Genomic DNA, 21739 nt, shown 5'->3' with positions numbered 1-21739 from the left:
GTTGAAGCTATTTTGATTTTTCTAGAGGTTTATAATGAGGGTAAAATGTACACTTTTTATATAAATATATATTGTTCCATATGTCTTGGGTGACTATGTGATATTTAGTCTAAGTAACTATTGTTTTAAAATCTTTCCGTTTACATGCAGGTTTTACTTTACCATTCTTCACTGCCAAACGTAATACCGTGACTTTGTTTTTTCTCTTGCGCGTCATCTTATTTTTCATTTCTTTTGTTTTCCTTGTTCATTCATGTTAGGCCTGTTACCTTATTACATACCAAAATAATGCTTCTGTTCAAGGATATAAGGCCCAGTTCATTCACTCTGCATCTTTAATGTATGGAGGTTTCAGATCCTTTCTGAATCCATGGGCAAAAACCTCATTTGTGATCATGTTTAATAATATTAAAGTGATTCATTTTAAACAAGCCAAGGTTTTCCATTACCTCATCAAAGCTTAAAAGTTTGAAGAAAATAACTCATACATCCCATTATGTAGTTTAAAGGATACCTCAGCATTTAAAAAAGCAGTTCTGTACTCTTTGTCCAGTTGTACAATTTACGTAAAATCGTTAATTTACCTTCTGAGATTATTTTACTCTCTAACAAAATGAAAGCAACCTTCAATCCTGGATACATTTAGGTTTAATTATGTATCAAGTTCCTGTCAAATATTTTAATGTAATAACTTGGTCTACTTCAAGCTTTTTCTTTACATTTTGCCAGCCCTGTTCCTCTTTGTGGTGATGTTTTCTTAGCTTATTCTTATCTCTGTCATGCCCAAAGTACCACATACTCTAACACCAAATAATCTGTCTGACACTGAGTCCTGTTCATCTCTTGTTTCATCTCCATTTCTCCTGCTTTGGAGTCCATTAATGACTGGCTGGTTATTTATACATCTTTGGCTCAGCTCAGCCTAGAGCTCCTTTTTTACAAGAAATAAGCAAATATTTTGTTTCATTTAGTGGTCAGAAGTGGAGATTATTATTTATTTGAGACGGATAGCGAAGAAGAGGAGGAGGATGAAAAAAAAGATGATGAAGAACCTCGGCGAAGATCTGCATTCCAGGTATTTTACGTAATGTGCTTGTCAGTTGAAGTTCTTACTGAGAGAGCTTGAGTTAAGATATAAGCATCTCCTAACATACTCTCATACATTAAAGTTGACCGTAATTGTTAATATTAGGTGGTGCCAGATGTTTTAGCTTTTAAACAAAACCCACATTTGATGTCTCAAATACTTGACATTGTCCTTTGTTTTTCATATTGTTAAAACGTTACCGTTCGAGACTGAAATCATTGATTTCTAAGAGTAGAGGATCCTACCTGTACCTAGGAGCTGTGACCATATAAGGCTCTTGATCCATGCACACATCTCCAGTTGTGCACATGAGAACTGAGGGTGGAATAAGGCTCTTAATACTGTGCATTTTTGCCAGAGAGTGGAGTTGAGGAGGCAGAATAGTACGTTAGCTTGTGAGTAGCTTGTCAACTGCTTGGTCAGCTTTCCACGTTCCATACAACTTCCATCACTGTGTATGTGTGTAGCATTATTAGCACAATACTAACCTTTAACTTGCTGTTTGTTATAGACCCTACTAAATATTTACTTTTAACTGCTATATTTGCCTTTACCATAAATTGCCTCTAACAGTCATCTGTCATGGGCTTATAATGATATCCTTATCAGCTTGACCATTCACTAGGGTTTACATTTATGGACTTAAAGATAATGTTTTATATAAGCATTTTATTTATTAGGATAATACAAAAAGCTCAATAATTATCTAGCTGAAAGTTTAGAGCAAATAGCACATGTTGTCTTTTTATCACATTGTTTTCAAGTAATGTAAACCCTTTAATAACAAGTATATAATTACAATCATACAAAAGGTAACTTTTTATTAATACTTTTCCTTTTTTTCTACTAATTGCTCTTCCTTTGTCCTTCTTTGTAGAGAGCTATTGGGAAATTTGCTTCAGCCATTTTAGCCTTGCCAAAGTCTGTCATTAAACTGCCCAAAACTATTCTCCAGTATTTAATCAGAGCAGCAAAGGTATTTGCCATTTCACTAGTGTGCAATATGTGCCCTCATTACGTAATATTCTGGTATAATGTACCCAACTGCCCTTGCCTGCATTTTCCCTCTTGTATGAACTGTCTGAGGAGCTGTGAGAGTCCAAAGCTTTTTACATATTAAATGTCATCAGTTGAACTATTTGAAGTGCGCAAACTACAATAAGTTGTCTGTCCTATTTTAACTATGACCTCAGAGAAAATGCAGATCCAAATTTTTGTTTTCTTTTGATATTACTGCCTAAGGTATTGTAAGAGGGTCACATCAAGTTGCATGCATCTTTAGACAGTGTGGTAAGATCTTAAAAGTAAACTAACAAAATACACATTCTGTCCCAAACTCATTGTCCTAGCACTTTATTTTCTTGGTCTAGGTCATCATAAATCTGATCTGTGCATCCTTAGCATTTTCTTTTGTCTTCCTCAAATAAATTTAGCACATTCCAGCCTTTTATAGTGCTCATGGTAATGCACTCCATATACACAACATGATACTACTTTAGAGTAAGCACTAAATGCGTTATTGATTAACCACACCAAACCATAAGCCTATAAGTTCTTGCTTGTCAAGTGTTGTCCACTACTGAAATTCTAAAGCAAGATATATGTTTTCCCTGGCAGAAGTTGAAATACCCTGTCGTTTAACGTAACTAGAGTTATAGTCAGTTTATTAATTTCATTTCTTTCCTTCAGTCTTCCTTTCCCCCATTATCTCAGTCTGTTCCATCATCACTATGTTCTCATCTATTTACAGTATGATTGCAAGCTGTTCAATAGTAGCCTTTGACAGTGCCTCACCTATAGTGTCCAAAATGGTATGTTAGGTCAAGTCATTATTAAAATTGGATAAACATACCTCTAGATCACTCTCCATTAACAAACACGCCTTAAAAAGCAAAGAGGATTCCATGCCTTCTATGCCAAGACATTTTTCACATGGTATTTGCATTGGACAAAGCAGCCTAGTAAAAAGAAAATAGCTGACCTTGAGAAACTAGGAAGGAGACCAGCTTCTCTTCTGTACCAGATCATTTCCCCCTCGCAATTACTGAGCGCACATTCACAAATCAGAACCAGTCAGAAGATTTCTTTTTCTGTAAATGCAGCGAAAAGCCAATTTTGTGAAAGTTCTTAAGATTGTGTTTGGAAGACCTCAGAGTGATTTCTGTTCATAAAATAGCAAAAACAAATAAACAAAAGGAACATTTACAATGTTATTTCCTGTAATGGACAATTCCAGCTTCCCTGAGACACAGGTGTGCTCATGTTGTTGTGTGCATGCTTGTATTGGTTTGCTTTATTTTCCCCTCATGCATGAAATCATGTGCTTCTTGCTTAACAACTTCTGTTGACTAGAAATGAAGAATGCCAGTTGCAAATTATTTTCATTTTTGAATGAAAATCGTAGAAAAACAAAAACACATCTTTTGTCTCAAATTGCTAGGAAATAGTGTTTAATGCCTTTAGTTCTTGCTTCATGTTATACTGTGCTGGAAAAAAATAAAATATAATTGCTTTTATCAGTAACCTTCCCCCACACCCTTAGCAAAGCTATTCAAACTAATACTACATGGTAATAATACTTAGCACTGCTACAGCATTTAATAAACATTGGACAAACTCCTGTTTACTCACTCACGGAAATCAGATTAATATGAGTATGGTGAGCAGGATTTGGCTTGTTAGCTCATACATCCCCATGAAATCCCATGGATGCAGGTAAGTATTATTATCTCCATTTTCCAGATAGAGAAACTGAGGCAGAAAGGTTAAGTGACTTACCCAAAGCAACAGAGAAAGTTTATTGTCAAAATGAGGATGAAAACTCAGGAGTTTCCTGGCTATTAGTTGTAGACTATTCATAGACTACTAGACCTCTGTCTGTAATCCTCAGATAGAAAGAAAATCACATAAAGTGTATTAAATTTACTGACACAAATACTAGCATTGAAATATTAATAGCAATTTTTGATGTTTTAGATTATTGGTTATAACACCTGCTGTTAAAGTTTCTGTTTCATTGCACCTTACTTGTAATGCTGATAAAGTAGAAATATACATTAGAAAGATTTGGGGGAAGTGAGCCCTATGTACAACACTGTGTTAATCCCCAAATTTAATTCCCAGAACATTAATTTTTGTGGGTTCTTATGAAACTTGGTTCACCCACAAACATTTTCACATTTGGTTTCATGTTGACAAAAATAGTTCAAGAAAACTCAGCAGATCTGCAGGGAAGGTGTTTGGATTGAGATTCAAAATGTTTGCTTACCCCTGTGTTTACCCTAAATATGTATTCCTGTGTGTAGTTTATTTTACTGTTTACTTTCAAAACATGAAGAACCTTGAAATAAATGAATTGCTTCCTCCAGTTTGTGTATCAGGCCTGGATTACTGATCCTAAAACTGCACTTCGACAGAGGCGCAAAGAGAAGAAAAAGTTTGGGAAGGAAGACAAGCGAAGGCGAAAAGGATCTGGGGATGGTGTGTATGCTTTGGATGGTCTTCTGAAGTCCCCTTTAAACAAACAAAGAAGCAAAAACGTATTCTTCTTTCAATCCCTGGTGTGGCAGGCAACCATACTATCACAGAATGCTCTCAATTCTGCCAGGGGAATAGGAGGAGTGCTTTGTGCTGAACTGAGTTTGCCTTGTGTCTTTACCTGGAAGACACTGTATAATGTTCTGTATACTGTGCTGACCTGTTTTGCTTCAGTCTTCACTAAAAAGATGAATTGTGACCAGTCACTTAACATGTAACAGCAAGGAGGAAGGAACACAAGCCTAAATAGGGAAAGAACAAGTTAAAGAATATTTATATATATATATATATAAGATATATATATATCTTAGATGTATTCCAATCAGCAGGACCTAATGAAATTCATCCTAGTGTACTTAAAGAACTAGCTGAAACAATTATATTTGAGCACTCATGGAGGATGGGTGAGGTCCCAGAGGACTGGAGAAGGACAAACATAGTGCGTATCTTTAAAAGGGGGAACAAAGAGGACCCAGGGAATTATAGATTGGCCAGCCTAACTTTGATACCTGGAAAGATACTGGAATAAATTATTAAACAAGCAATTTATAAGCACCTAGAAGATTATAAAATTTTAAGCAATAGCCAGCATGGATTTGTCAAAAACAAATCATGTAAGGCCAACCTAATTTTCTTCTTGGACAGGGTTACTGGCCTAGTGAATACCTGGGAAGCAGTAAATGTGATATATCTTGATTTTAGTAATGCTTTTGTTACAGTCCCACATGACATTCTCATAGGCAAACTAGGGAAATGTGGTCTAGATGAAATTACTTTAAGGTGGGTGCACACAATTAGTTGAAAAGCCATACTCAAAGAGTAGTTATCAGTGGTTCACTGTCAAACTGGGAGGTTATATCGAGTGAGATCCCAGCAGGGTCAGTCCTGGGTTCAGTAATATTCAATATTTTCATCAATGACTTGGGTTAATTAATGGAGTTGAGAGTAGGCTTAATAAAATTAGCAGAGGACACCAAGGTGGGAAAGGTTGCAAAGCACTGTGGAGGACAGTATTAGAATTCAAAATGGCCTTGACAAATCATAGAATCATAGACTGTCAGGGTTGGAAGGGACCTCAGAAGGTCATCTAGTCTAACCCCCTGCTCAAAGCAGGACCAATCCCCAGTTTTTGCCCTAGATCCCTAAATGGCCCCCTCAAGGATTGAACTCACAACCCTGGGTTTAGCAGGCCAATGCTCAAACCACTGAGCTATCCCTCCCCCCAAATTGGAGAGTCGGTCTGAAATAAACAAGATGAAATCCAATAAAGTTAAGTGCAAAGTACTTCACTTTCGAAGGAAGAATCAAGTGCACAACTACAAAACAGGGAATAACTGGCTAGGTGGTAATACTGCTAAAAAATGATCTGGGTATTATAGTGGATCACAAATTAAATATGAGTAAACAATGCAATGCAATTGCAAAAAAGGCTAGGATAGTTCTGGGGTCTTTTAACAGAAATGTCCTGTGTAAGATGTGGGAGATAATTGTCCTGCTCTACTTAGCACTGGTTTGGCCTCTGTTGGAATAGCATGTCCAATTCTGGGTGCCACACTTTAGAAAAGATGTGGACAAATTGGAGAGAAGAGCCACAAAAATGATAAAATGTTTAAAAAACCTGACCTTAAAAAAATTGGCCATGTTTCGGCTTGGGGGGGGGGGGGGGGGAAAGATTGAGGGGAGACCTGATAAGTCTTCAAATATGTTAAGGTCTGTTATAAAGAGGATGGGGATCAATTGTTCTCTGAGTCCACTGAAGGAAGGACAAGAAATAATGGGTTTAATCAGAAGAAAGAGAGATTTAGGTTAGATATTTGAAAAAGCTTTCTAACTATAAGTGTGGTTAAGCTCTGGAATAGGCTTCCAAGGGAGGCTGTGTAATCCCTGTCATTGGAGGTTTTTAAGAACCAGTTGGACAAACACCTGTCAGGGATGGTCTGAATTGACTTGGGCCTGCTTCAGAGCAGGGGGCTGTGCTTGATGACCCCTAGAGGTCCCTTCTAGCCCTATATTGCTTTGACTCAGCACAGATAGCTATGCTCCGAATCCTTTTTTCTTGAAAAAGCCTCCTTTTGTGTGAAGCTGCATAATCTAGGAAGCTAGAGACTAGTTGGGAGGTTATTTTGTAAGCGAGGAATGCCCCCGGAAAAATATATGTATTAAAAGAAGAGCTTATGTAGAATGGATTCACTTATCACCAAAGACCAAAATTGATGAGCATAACTTTTCCATTGCAACGACTTGAATTTGCAATTCAAAATTTGTATTATGCAAACATTAGCTAATATTCTCTTAAAAATTGTTTCTATGAACGTTCTTGCCGGTAAACTTGTTCCTTACAATATATGTATATATGTAAAGCAAACACAATAGAAGAGCTAACACAGTTCAAATGAATCTATATAAAAATTCAAATGAATAGTCACACAGTATTTTTGCTGTATTTGCCAATTTTAATGGCCAGTTTCACATTGTCTGAAAAGAAGTTCTTGAGTTGGCATACAGACATGAAAAATGAAGAATTATTTTTCAGTTTTCATGTAGAATACTTCATTGTGGTAGATTCACACATTTTCCGGCAGCAGTTAAATTCACAATGCATTTGGCAGGCAGCAATGAAAATACATTCAAATTTAACATTCTTTTCTTAGCGTCACAAAACTAAACATTTTAGAGTACATAAACAGTTTGTAAGTGATTTGCAACTCTTGAGTTTTTGCTATTAAAAAAACAGAAATACTCACCAGAAGTATTCTTGCCAATGTGTGTTAGAAAAAAACATTCATCCTGAAGTAGTTACATTAGAAGTCCCTCTATCTGGTATCTTCCTCTGGTACTTATTGAATTATCTTCTGTCACTGAAGCTACAACAGCTATGTTCAGGTATCAGATACTATTGGATCACTTCTTTGACCCACTTAGTCATGTCTGTGATTTTTTTAATGACAAATATCTGCACTATACTGACTGTTCCACTTATACTTAAATAAAACAGCACATGATGGATTCAAAACAACCCTTCTGCTTTGTTTCAGCTAATCAGGTCCATCTTCATGCTGTTGTCAATTCATTTATTCTCAATCAGCATGACAGTATAGAGTTCAATGAGTTAAAGGCAAAAGTAGGTTAAAAAAGTATTCTAGCATATTAAACTTTCTAGAGGATTAACAAGCAAACTTTTAAGGCTAGATCTTCAGCAGCTGTAAACAGGCATAACTTGATTGAAATTTACGTGACTGCACTGATTTACACCATCTAAGGATCTGGCTTTTAAGGTAATTGATAAACAAAATGTCCTTACAAAAAATAAACCAGTATCATTCATGGACCAGCTCCAACTGCGTTGTTAGAATGTTTTCCCTCACTTGGATCGTGTGAGATCTGGAGAAACCTGTTCTGCTAAGACAGGATGGATCCAAGTACTTTTTAATAAGCATGAAATCTCGCTTCAATTCTAGTGGGATTTACATGTTAACCTCTGGGGGAAAGGCTTTACTCATTGCTTATATTTTAATTTGGCAGGTGCTACAGATGTAGAACATGAAGAGAGAGACGATGAACCTGTCAAAAAGAAATCAGATGGGCCAGGTATGCAGGCGGAAGAAAGGCTGCACCAGTATTGCATTGTAATTGTGATTGCAGGGATAAATGGCGTTGGTCAATGTGTGAGTCACCCAAGGGCAACATACAAGCAACGTGATTCTCTCCAGCTTTCGTCTCTTTAGTCAGAATCACAACCGACTCTAGTCTAACCAAATACAGACATTTCATTCATGGAATCACAGAGGAAGAGATAATGACTATTAAATCATCCAGTCCACTTCCCTGACAGTACAGAAGTGTTCTCACTTTCAGGTGTTTTATCCAGTAGTTTTAAAAATCCCAAGCAAAAGGTCTTTCACAATAGAAGCAAATACTCTCAAGCTCTTCCGCAACCTATGTACACAAACAGACATCAACATTTGCATAGTCTTCTGGCCGGTGGATGTATCTGTATTATACATTTGTGTACTGTTTTACGCCTGTCTTAGGATCCAGTCCTGCTTCCGTTCAAGTCAATGCCAAAACTTCTGTTGACTTTTATTGTGCAGGATCTGACATTCAAATTTTAAGGCCAGTAGAGCCAGGACCTTATATTTATATTATTTGTGCACTGCTGAGCACCCTGTTCTGGCTCAGTTAGAGACCAATACTGCAAAATGTTGAATGTCTCCTGCAGGGTAATAAATGCCCTTAAATCCCATTGATTCTAATTCCCAATGGAACTTGAGAGTGCTCAGCACCTCGCAAGAGGCAGTCAACAACTTGGCCAATAACGATAAGCTGGTAAGGGGTTTCTCTGGCTTAGGAAATTAGTACAGCTATGCCACATCCTAAAACTAACAATGTGGGTCAGATCCTCAGGACTGGCTCCTTGACTTCAGGTGGTGTGAATAGAAGAAGGTGACTTCCCCTTCAGTCTAGCCTTAGAATCATAGAATCATAGAATATCAGGGTTGGAAGGGACCTCAGGAGGTCATCTAGTCCAACCCCCTGCTCAAAGCAGGACCAATCCCCAATTAAATCATCCCAGCCAGGGCTTTGTCAAGCCTGACCTTAAAAACTTCTAAGGAAGGAGATTCTACCACCTCCCTAGGTAACGCATTCCAGTGTTTCACCACCCTCCTAGTGAAAATGTTTTTCCTAATATCCAACCTAAACCTCCCCCACTGCAACTTGAGACCATTACTCCTTGTCCTTCCTCTTCTACCACTGAGAATAGTCTCTGGAACCACCTCTCAGGTAGTTGAAAGCAGCTATCAAATCCCCCCTCATTCTTCTCTTCTGCAGACTAAACAATCCCAGTTCCCTCAGCCTCTCCTCATAAGTCATATGTTCCAGACCCCTAATCATTTTTGTTGCCCTTCGCTGGACTCTCTCCAATTTATCCACATCCTTCTTGTAGTGTGGGGCCCAAAACTACACAGTACTCCAGATGAGGCCTCACCAATGTCGAATAGAGGGGGACGATCACGTCCCTCGATCTGCTCGCTATGCCCCTACTTATACATCCCAAAATGCCATTGGCCTTCTTGGCAACAAGGACACACTGCTGACTCATATCCAGCTTCTCATCCACTGTCACCCCTAGGTCCTTTTCCGCAGAATTGCTGCCTAGCCATTCGGTCCCTAGTCTGTAGCTGTGCATTGGGTTCTTCCGTCCTAAGTGCAGGACCCTGCACTTATCCTTATTGAACCTCATCAGATTTCTTTTGGCCCAATCCTCCAATTTGTCCATAGGTCCCTCTGTATCCTATCCCTGCCCTCCAGCTTATCTACCACTCCTCCCAGTTTAGTATCATCCGCAAATTTGCTGAGAGTGCAATCCACACCATCCTCCAGATCATTTATGAAGATATTGAACAAAACTGGCCCCAGGACTGACCCCTGGGGCACTCCACTTGACACCGGCTGCCAACTAGACATGGAGCCATTGATCACTACCCGTTGAGCCCGACAATCTAGCCAACTTTCTACCCACCTTATAGTGCATTCCTCCAGCCCATACTTCTTTAACTTGCTGACAAGAATACTGTGGGAGACTGTGTCAAAAGCTTTGCTAAAGTCAAGAAACAATACATCCACTGCTTTCCCTTCATCCACAGAACCAGTAATCTCATCATAGAAGGCGATTAGATTAGTCAGGCATGACCTTCCCTTGGTGAATCCATGCTGACTGTTCCTGATCACTTTCCTCTCATGTAAGTGCTTCAGGATTGATTCTTTGAGGACCTGCTCCATGATTTTTCCGGGGACTGAGGTGAGGCTGACTGGCCTGTAGTTCCCAGGATCCTCCTTCTTCCCTTTTTTAAAGATTGGCACTACATTAGCTTTTTTCCAGTCATCCGGGACTTCCCCCGTTCACCATGAGTTTTCAGAGATAATGGCCAATGGCTCTACAATCACAGCCACCAATTCCTTTAGCACTCTCGGATGCAACTCATCCGGCCCCATGGACTTGTGCACGTCCAGCTTTTCTAAATAGACCCTAACCACCTCTTTCTCCACAGAGGGCTGGCCATCTATTCCCCATGTTGTGATGCCCAGCGCAGCAGTCTGGGACTTGACCAATTCTCACCTGCTGCAGTGTGACCTTCTCTTCTAGAGCTATTTATCTCCTGTATTTATAATGGAAAGGGCACTCTACTCTCCGGCAAAACTTGTGCCGCAGAGTGAACCACAAGGTAGCAAAGATCAGAAGCATGAGATACCTTGTCCCTTTCCCACAAGATGAGCACTTCTCAAAAGAAGAAAAGGTTCTTACTTTCTTCCAGCTTTTACTATCTCATGGCGTAGCTTGGTCCACTAACATACTGAGATGAATTTCAATGAATGTGGATGGTCTGATGAGGGTTGAGGAAAGGGAAATATTATGCTAATTGGATTATCATTGGGTTTGATTGGAGCAAGCATGTAGCATCTTTCATATTTGCTTTTAACTGTTTCACACATCCCCTAGATAAAATTCATTGAAGAAAGTGTTACCAAAACTGGAAGGAAAAATTATTAGAAAGGGTTATTCTAGTTAACAGCTTTGGACCAAATTGCTAGGCACCTGCTTCTCCCATTGAAGTCAATGGGGGCAGCAGGTGTTCATTCTCTCTCGGTATTTGACCCTTTAAGTATTACAGTCTCTCAAGAAAATAAATATCTTTCCCTTTCTGAAGATGTTTACATGTGATTGATCCCCAAAAGATTGTTTTTAAAAAGTGACAGAGAACAGAACAGCCACAAACTCATTAAAAATGTATACTAAATTGCCTCCAACCCTGAAAGAAAAATGACCTTCTAGATTAAATTGGAAGTCATTGGCAAAGCATCTCAGTGAGACTATAGGATACCTATAATAGCTGAATAGTAAAATAGACTTCTTGTTTGTAAGTGAACAGAGACTGCCACACAATTAATCTCAACTGTGCAAATGGTACCCCAACAATTGTGAGGGCATGTTTCAACACATTTTATACTGTCTGCATACATGCTCTGTGTGTATGTGAGAGATAGAGAATCACATTTTCTTTTAAATTGTGCATGAGTACATGTGAAGTCATAGGCGCCATCTTTATGAGTTGCCGGGGGGGTGCTCGACCCCCGCTCCACCCCAGGCCCTGCCATCCACTCTACCCCTTCCCCCAAACCTCCACCCCAACCCCGCCTCTTCCCACCCCTGCCCTGCCAAGTTCCACACCCTGAGCACACCCCACCCTTGCTCCTCCCTCCAAGCACTCCTGCATGCTGCTCAACAGCTGATCTCTGGTGAGCGGGAGGTCTGGGGGGAAGGGGGAGGAGCTGACTGGGGGGACTGCCAGTGGGTGCTGAGCACCCACTATTTTTTTTCCAACCCTGGAGCACCCACAGAGTCGGCGTCTATATCTCAAGTTTAGGCAAATGGCAGTGCTCATCAGAAACAAAAATTAAACTTTACCTTTAACTTATAGTGACAAGATTTTGGTTAGCCCAGAGATGAGTACCTCAAAGTATGTAGGAATAATGCTTCGGTAAGTAAATAATAAAATCCCTCCAAACCCATATATTACAGAAAAGCACTGGAAGTGAAAACAGCAATTGGATAATGATAATGCAAAAAAAGTGAGGAGATGGAGGGAGGGTCAATGGAATCATTTGGCAGTGGGGTGGCTCCCTGAATTAGAAATTTCATCTGTTTTTAACATTTCTAGATATCTACTGCATATTACTTTGTTAGTGTACAACTTTTGCATGCCTTTCAAAACACAAACTACTCACACCCCAAAGTGCTGAGCAACATAGTCTGGTGACATTGGGTACTGACACTGTTAAAAAGCTTCTCAACAGCAGAGCTATAATGCTGACATAGGTCTGTTCCGTAACACATATTGTAAACTTCTAGCTGCATATTGCAGATTCTTCCACTTGGTCAGCATTAGATACATATATCTGGTTCTTTCAGATTTGGAAACCACAGCATAGGGCTAGATTTTGCTTTGGAAAGAGCAGCACATAAAGCACTGTCAAACTATGAGCAGGAGGGATGGAGATGGGTTGCAAATAGTGGCATAAACCCCTATTTATGGGGTATTCTATAAACCCCTAAATACCCAAAGGAGCACCTACCCATATGAGAAGTACCACTGATAGTGCCAACAGATCCTATTCAAGTCAGAAAGTACTCCTCAATCCAAGTTTGCTGAATTGAAACCATAAAAAGAAATCCAACTAAAACTACTGTTTTGTGTTTAGACGCAGTAGTTGTTAACCACCAGTCCTTGCAATGTCTTATTGTGGAAGAGGAATATATATGTAAGATCTCAGCTCGTGAAGCGACTTGAGAGTAGAAGTCAACTGATTACACGTTGCAAGAATATATGAGAAAGAGAGGGCTCATAAGATGAGGCAGTGTAGCCCAGATACAAGAGTAATAACTGTAGGCAGGTCAAAGATACCAGCTCAGGCTAACAAGGTCAAGGCATGAATGGAGAACTGGCTAGGAGAAATTCCGCTGGACAGAAGAAAATGCATGTGCCGGATGGATGAATAAAGTGCCCAGTTCTACAAGGTGCTGAGTGCCCACAACTTCCATTAAGCTGATGGAACTGAGGGTGTCTGCACCTCTCAGGAGATGCTTAGCCCTGAGGGCTTTACCCTGCAAAACCCTTCCACAGTTGAGGAGTTCCTCTGAAGCTGGTGACAATTACTTATGTGACTATCAGGATCAATCTTTTAGAGGGGAAAAAGGCATTCCAAGATTACAAACACTAGTCAGACAGACAGACCATGTCTACACAGGAACACTCAGGAAACTTCAGGCAAATTGACTAAAGGTGTGAAGTCAAAGTTAAACCCCCAGGACTAAGTTACAGCAAATTAAGGCCATTTTACTCCTGAATGAGAGCAGCCACGTTGGGGAGGTAGGTGGGGGTATTAATATGTATTAACTTATGCACATTGACTTCACACCTTTAGTTGATTCACTTTAAGTTTCCTGCGTGTTCACATTTAGTCATGGCCATAGAAAGGTAGGAAAATAGCCCCAACAAACCACATGGCTTTCAGGCATTTCCAAACATTCCTGCTTCTGATATAGAAAGGTCTTGCAGCCTGGATTATTATATTCAATAAAGTAAAAATTGAACAAGCTGTTGTGAAATGTCAGAACAGGATCATAATGTGAATAAAATAAGCTTATGTTCATTAACTCTGTCACTTTTCTCCCCTCTCAGATAATATCATCAAAAGAATATTTAATATTTTGAAGTTCACCTGGGTCCTTTTCCTGGCAACGCTAGATAGTTTTACAGCTTGGCTCAATTCCATTTCAAGAGAGCACATTGATATCTCTACTGTACTGAGAATTGAGAGATGTATGCTGACCAGGGAAATTAAAAAGGTAACATACGTTGTGCTTTACTTTTGCTCGTACCATTTGCATTGCAGTGATAAATGAGAGGTTTATTGTTTCAACTTAATTTGAGGCAGTGTACTAGAGATGGATATTTGTAAAAGTCTCACTTACACAGATTTTAGAAATAGTATGAATTCTGTAATCCTCGTTGTGTTCTATTTCAAAAAAACAAAAACAGATAAATCTTGAGAACTGTGACTTTGAGAATATGTGCTGGAACTAAGGGTGCTGCAGCATCCCTTCCCTTGAAGTGGTTTCCATCATATACGTTGTTTACAGTGTGATTCAATGGGTCTCAGCAGCCCCACTATAAAAATAGTTTCAGCACTCTGTCTCTGAGCCCAAAGCGGCTGATTGGAAAAACAAATGTTCTCGGGGATTTAATTCTGAAACTCCCATTGAAGAGAGGGATTTATAGTAGACATTCAGAAATCACATCAGGAGAGAGTAAGGCACAACATAAATGCTCAAGAATTCGACTCAGTCTGGATCTGCTCAGAGTCCTAGAAATGCAGTTCACACTGGGCATGTGTGGCTTATCATATAAATTAATATAGTCACTCCTGTATATACATTTAAAACATAGAGTGCTTTTGCTTTCACAGTCATTCTTCTTCATTATGGTCCTACAAAAAAAGCTATAATGCTGTATGTGTGCCTTTATAAATATTTAAAAGGCAAAGGGTTATAATGTCACAGACACTTGATTATAATTTCACTGCAGAAGCAGTGGGTAAATAGTATTTTAAAAAAAATTCCCCAAAACTTTTGGTTAAAATGTCAAATTTTGTCAAAATTTCAAATTTTGTCAAAATTTCAAATTAGAAAGTTTTTAATCAAATTTAATTTAGAGGGAGAGAACTGAAATTTGAAGAAGTAACAATACTAACAAAGGGACAGACCAACATATTTTCATGTAGTTTATAATTGATCGCTTTACTGACCTAAGGAAATCTGTGCATGAAGTCTCAATAAAACTCAGAAAAATGACTTTGCAAAATAACAAACTTCTTACTCAATGCGTGCTCCAAAGTCTATACAGCTATTGGTGGAGTGAGTTGGATACTGTCTGGCCTTAGGAAACATCAATAAAGTTGCGATAGACAGAAAGAACTCTGCTTGGCTCCTGTGCACCGGGTTGTGCTTACAGTGAATGAAACCATCCTTTTGTTGACAAATTGGACCAGGAAGTCATTGAGCGAATAGATAGTGAAGCCTCTTTCTACATGGACAGTTTTATGAACAAATTTTTATCTCAATTACACCTTTGTAAATCTGGAGAAACTCCAATGGAGTTACCCCATAATTATGCCTTTGTAAGTGAGATCATAATCTGACTTTGTCTGAAATGGGCTTGAGGAAATTTGGGCTTTTGCCAGTTTGTTCTTTGCAAAGACTCATTTCATGCAGCCAAATGACTGAAGAAACCAAAATATCACACAACACAAATGCCTTACTATAGCTCTTCTCTCTTTCTCAGGGGAATGTTCCAACTCGTGAGAGCATCCATATGTATTACCAGAACCATATGATGAAGCTTTCCAAGGAATCAGGACTGGACATAATTGATGAAAATCCTGGTCAAGATTCTAGTTTACAGGCATCTGAGAGGATGGATAGTTTAGATTCAGCTGCTTCTCATGACAGTATTTCCAGGTATTTTATTGTAAAAACAAAACGCTTGTTTTTTGTATAGATAGAAAAATCATGTGACAGAAATTATTTTAAGAAATTATTTCATAATGTTGGACTTCACATCTGAAGCTGAAGAACCCTTTGATTTATCAGATTTATCAGTCACTGTACAGTAGATAAAAGATGATCAAATTGACAGACCCACGTGTTTCCCTCTGTGCAAAAGTGCACAAAGGGAGCGAATTAATTCTTATTCTCCCAACTCAGCCACCAACCTCCCACCCCCACCCACCACTAGTCCACCAGACCTGGTTGGAGCGCAAAGTAGGCAGGGAGCATGGAGCAGAGCCCCAAAAGGAAGACAAAGCCAGGAATCTGAAGGGATCCTGGTCCCTAACCTCATGGTTACTGGGCAGCTGCATGGATGATTCCTGTCTACACTCTACAGTAGGAGCAATTGTCATGCTGTCATTGGCTCAGTGCTCTCAATTATGGTCTGTGACTCTGCAGAGGGGAGTGAGTCACTGAACGCCACTCATGTTAATGCTTCTTCAAGCACCGTTATCTCTCCATTTGTCTGCAGTTTTGAAGGGGGTCGGGGCATACTCCTTAGTACAGCTCCCTCTTACCCTTGACCTCAGTCCTTTTCCTGAGGGGCTGCATGGATATTTTACCAAGGCGACACGGTCACCAAGCTCTGGGAGGAACATCTGGCTGAACTAATTTTCCTCTGCATGTCAATACCAAATGACAAGCTTCTAGAGGGTTTTTGAACTATCTTTTAGAGATTAATACACTGAAGACAGTCTCATGATATTTCACTTTGATTGTGAGAATAGGTGCTGAATGAAGGAATTCCATCCTTATTACAAATGTTTTGTTCTGGACAGTTAAATTCTGGTCTCCTGCACATAGCCTGAGTAAAAGGACTTTGTACTGGGAAACTACATGGGTTTGAGGGAATATAATTTTCCCTCACAAGACAAAGGCAGGGCACAGAGGCCTGGAAGTGCCTCCCTGCTGCTTTTTTCCATTCGTCTTGGAATGGTCCACTAGATAAGTGCAGTTTATGGGCTCATGTCTGTGCCCCCACCATTTACCTGACCAACCCCTACTCCTGAGGGAATTTTGCACCCAAAAATGTAAAATTCTGCACCAAAAAATTAAAAAATATGTGCACAATATTTTAAAATTCTGCAAAATTCTGCAAATGTTATTTGTCAATAATTAAATGTGGCTCCAGCATGGCAGTGAGGATCACAGGCCACTGGCTGCATTGAGGTGGAAGATCACACTGAAGCCCACACCTCCCCTGGTACAGGGACTTGGCAGTGAGGCTGCACCTGACCCTGACACAGTGCAAGGGCTGAGTCTGCCTCAGGAACACCCTGGGGCTCTGCCCCTCTGCGTCAGGTGCACCAGGTGTGGGTGGGCAGGTACATCCCAGTAGGATCCAAGTGTGGAGGGACTTGGTGTGGGGTGAGAGATTTCTGTGTGAGGCGGTCTGGGTGCGAGCAGCTCAGTGGGAGATCTGGATGCACTGGGGCTTGTTGTGGGATTCCGGGTGCAGGGGCAATGGGATTCTGCAGGGTGAAGGTGGTTGGGGCTCAGCAGGGGGTCTGGGTGTGGTGAAATGGGGCTCATCGGTGGGCTCTGGGTGGGGGGACACAGTGGGAGGGCTCTGGGTGCTGGGGGAGTGGGGCTTCATGGGGCGGAGGTCCAGGTGCAGCTGGTTGGGGATCAGTGGGGTGGGGGTCTGGGTGTGGGGGGCTCATCACAGGGATCCAGGTGTATGGGCGGTAGGGCTTGTCAGGGTGAGAGTTCAATGGGCTTGCTTAATGGGGGAGCCCTAGCTGCTGCCGAGGGATGCCTGCTTCTCCCCATGATTCCCCTATTCCCTTTTGTTCTTCACCTCATCCACCTCCCTGACTTCTCCATTCCCCATCCCCCTCCCCACACTCCCACATTCCCTCTCCCAGCCCCATTCCACCCTTCTTCTTTCCCCACCCGCTCATCCCCCCTTCCCTCATTTCCCCCACCTCCCATTATGCAGCCCCACCGCAGGCACTCACTGTTGCACAAAAAACAGGAAGGCTCCCAGAACACACAGGAGGAGTACAACTGGCACTTGGATCCAGGAGGTGGTGTTCAGCTGCAGAGTCAGCAGAGCCCAGATTCAGCCTCCTTCAGCTGGGAAGCTCTGCGCTTGCAGAAATGGGCAGGGGGTGGGGGCAGTGGCACGTAACCCCATGTGCTCTCCCATGCCTCACCTCTGTTTGGAGGGGGAAATCCCCACCCCCCAAAAAACTGCGCCAATGGTTGCCTCTTCCCCCCACCCCCCTTGGCTTCCCATTGCTTCCCTGCCATTTTCCACAGGGAAGCACAGGGATTCTGCTGGCGAGGTGGCGGGTGGGGGGGTGGCATTTTCTGTGGGCACACAGTAATGCAGAATCCCCGCAGGAGTAAATCCACCTTCCTTTTCCACACTTCCCTGGAGAGAGATGCTGCAGAGTTCAGTGCCAAAGGCTTAGCACATCCTTGCTGTTTCGCACATGCACAGACTCTCACTCATCCAGTTCCACGTGTTACAAGAACATCCTTTGTTTTCTCTGTGTCCAATGCGTTTTTGACCTTTGAGAGCCTGCAGAAGCTATTCTACAGTGTCAGGGAGACCTCTGATAATCTGATAGTTGCTTTCTGCAGTTTCTTCTTCTCTGAAGCGTGGCAGTACCCGCTCACACTTGATACTCCCCTGCAAACTCAGTTGCTTGTATGTACAGTAACTCTGCTCAGCTTTTACTAATGACATATGGTAAGAGGTTAACAGGCTAAAAATAGTAGAGGGCTTGTCTTCCTTTCAGAGTTTATTCAAAAGTAAATGTAACTGAGTCTCTGAACACCTATCTGAAATAAAAATGTGTAAGCAATGTGCGTAAACAAAATACCCACAAAATTACCCAGCATTTCCACAGGCTGTAAAAAAAACCCCAGGGTCAATGCTGGCACTCATAAGACATTCAATAATTTACTGAAGTTTAACTGTCAAAATTCTTTATTTCATGCAGTAATAAAGCTAGCACACATTTCCTCATGGCTAACTACCAGGAGAAATAGCACCTGCATGAGTTGTCTGAAAATTCACTGGAGTCAGATTGTATAGGAAAAATGTCATTCAGCCAAATTCTGCTCTCACCTGAATGCAAGACCCATTGACTTTACTTTGAGTCTCACATGGCTATCTGAGAGGTAGAATTTGGCTCTTGGGATTCATCTGATCATTTAAAGAGACAGTACTTATAGGTACAAAACCATTTTCATTAAATAATATTTCAGTCACATTACCCAATATATACTGTACTGGTGTACAGTAGAAATTGAAATCAGCTGTTTAGCAGTGTGTAGTAGCAATATGGCAGTGTTAGCTGGTGTGCTGACAACAATGAAAGCCATATGTTGGGGAGGGTAATTTTGTTTTATAAAAGGAAGTCAGTTGCCAAACATAATTACAAAAAAATTATGTAATTCTTGTAAATTCAATATTTGAATTCAGTCTCTGTAGTAAAATTGTATCCACCGTTGAAATTCAATCAATTCTTGTTGGAATAACCTCTTTGCCTCCCTCTTCCCCTCCACCCACCCCCTGCTTTTGAGTGACACCTCACTTGCTTCTTTCAAACCTTTAGACTTTGATGGTGATGCTGAACCAAAACTGGACAAGAGGATAAATAACAATGCCTATTTTGACAGTTGTTGTATACCCACTAATATAATCTTTGAAAAAAACTTTGTTTCCCCAAAATAAGATGTCACCAGGGCACATTAATAAATGAACAACAGAAGTATTGTCACAATTGATTTTCTAATCTCAAACTCTTTTCCTGGAAATAGATATTTACGTGTTTGTGTATCAGTAGTGTTTGTGGAGTATGTGCATCTGCTGCATCACTAATGACCTCTAAATGGAGGAAGCAATAACCAGTCACTTAGATCTAATGATAGATCTTCTGTCTGTTTATAAAAGCATCCTTGCCTGTCTCTTTCTGGGATTATGAAGAGGTCTCATGAGCTGTTTTAGCAATACAAAGTGAGTGACATTTTGCATTGCCCAAACAACAGTGAGAGAACTTTATCATCTCAAAAACCTCACCCAAAAGCTCATCAATTTTGCACCAGTTCCTTTGCTAATTTTTTTCCTTTGCTAAATATAGAGCTTGCCCTGTCAACAACAAGATTACTTTTTAAAATGTGCCAATGTTTCTTAATTGTAAGGCCCGTTCTGTTCCAGTTGAAGTTAATGGCAAAACACGAATTGACATCATCGAGTCAATTTGGGCTTTATACTTAACATGCTCTCATACACAGTTCTATTATTTTTATGAAATCCACTGTTATACTCATATTATTTCCCTATTAGCCTATAAATTGTCTTTCCTACTGGTACTTTTCACTTCCGGGGAATGTGATTCAAATAATAATTTTTTAACCATTATATACCAATTCATTTCCAAGCCTCAGAGTGACTGAGATTAATCCCTGTTTCATCACTTGAAGATTAAGCAGTATCTGGATGCTCTGAGGGACAGTTTCCTCTATAATTAAGTTGTTGTTTTGGTCTTTAGTTTGTCCCAGCACAAAGTTTTCATTCTAGGTAGTCAGTGAACCACGTTTATGGATTTTATTTAGCATATACGTGGTTGGTCTCATAAGATGGGAAAAAAACTGGATGCTTATTTCTGAATTAAAATAATTAAATCTTAACTCAGTTTATACTCAAGCAAATGTCCATGAATTCTGTAGGACTCTGCTTGACTATTTTCTGAAAAAGCAAACTAGGCAGTTATACTTTAAAATATCACACACCATATGGCTTCTATAAAGGTCCTGTCAGTAAAATTATCATATTCATTTTTTAAGGGGAAAATTCTTCTCTCTAATCAACAGTGGATCTGTCCCTTGTGGATCCCTATTGTATATTTGATGCTTTAGGCACTTTTGATGGCACTGGATGTCCTAAATGCAAAGTGAGGACATTATCTGGCTAGGCTGAAAGAATGACAGGAGACATTAGATATGGGTTTAATCAGGCTGAACTTTATTATTAAATAGATGTCTGGGACTACCCCGGCGGATAAAAAATTTACAGGGACCTTTCCGACCACCCCCCTCACAGGAGGAGTTAAGGTGAACTATGATCATGGGGGTGCTCCTGCTCCTGCTGTACCAATCATAGGAGTCCCCAACTGGCCCCCGACTTGCTTAATTACCAAGCACCTCTCCTTAATTCCTTTTCCATGCCATTTTTCCGTTCTTTTGTGCTTTCATTTGTGGAGTACCTGCACTGAACATCCGCTATACAGTTAAATAAAGAGTTGCGACATATGGCCTACCGCCCGTCATGCTGTGCATGAATAGAGCCTACCTGAACCTGCTGCAAGGAAGGCGAAAAAAACCTCACTGCACCTGGCCAATATGGTGGTAAGGGAAAAATTTCTTCCCAGCCCTCCTTCGCAGGGAGACTAGCGTAATGCCCACAGCAGATATAGCTAAACACTCGGCATATCTGTGACCTAATTAGGGAGGGAGGGTGGTGATTGTAGGCAGTGGAGTTTGGCACAGAAGAGATGAGAAGAAAATTTTGCCCTGTTATAACTAGTTGTTTCCTATGCCCTGCCAGAAAATATTTCAAGCCAGCATTATAATGAGCTCATTGCCCTTTATTTCCAGTTAACTTATTAGCTAAATATCTTATCAATTTTGGTAAAATGGCTGGGAGCTGATAAAGTCCAATTAGTTGTCTTTTGTGGAATGTGGCCTAAGTTTACAAAGGAATAGAGCAGGGATGGCCAAACTGCGGCTCGCGAGCCACATGCGGCTCTTTTACCATTAAAGTGCTGCTTGTAGAGCCCTCCACACACACACACACACACACACACACATCGTCCACCTACCAGACTTGGGGAGCGGGGAACTCAGGATCTCTGCCTTGAAGCGGAGTGGTGGGGTAGGGGCTTCTGCTCAGTGGGGAGCAGGGTCTCAGGGCTTCAACAGGAGTGGGGATG

General features: G+C 40.6%; 1 protein-coding gene across 4 annotated transcripts in view; it reads left to right on the top strand.

The window, feature by feature from the left end:
• Window positions 1-21739, top strand: part of PIEZO2 (piezo type mechanosensitive ion channel component 2) — a 465759-nt gene that overhangs the window by 400347 nt on the left and 43673 nt on the right. For 3 of the 4 annotated variants that reach the window (XM_075125316.1, XM_075125317.1, XM_075125315.1), the window contains 5 exons: window positions 972-1075; window positions 4456-4567; window positions 8147-8212; window positions 13864-14030; window positions 15526-15701. In XM_075125316.1, the coding sequence (XP_074981417.1) occupies window positions 972-1075; window positions 4456-4567; window positions 8147-8212; window positions 13864-14030; window positions 15526-15701 (625 nt within the window). Of the gene's footprint in view, window positions 1-971; window positions 1076-1964; window positions 2064-4455; window positions 4568-8146; window positions 8213-13863; window positions 14031-15525; window positions 15702-21739 lie in introns of all 4 variants that reach the window. The other variant, XM_075125318.1, reaches the window with a different exon arrangement.

The sequence above is a fragment of the Caretta caretta genome, chromosome 2, assembly GCF_965140235.1.
Source record: "Caretta caretta isolate rCarCar2 chromosome 2, rCarCar1.hap1, whole genome shotgun sequence".
In the NCBI taxonomy this organism is placed as follows: Eukaryota; Metazoa; Chordata; order Testudines; family Cheloniidae; genus Caretta; species Caretta caretta.
Note: the sequence above shows the minus strand (reverse complement) of the source record. Positions and strands in the feature narration are given on the sequence as shown.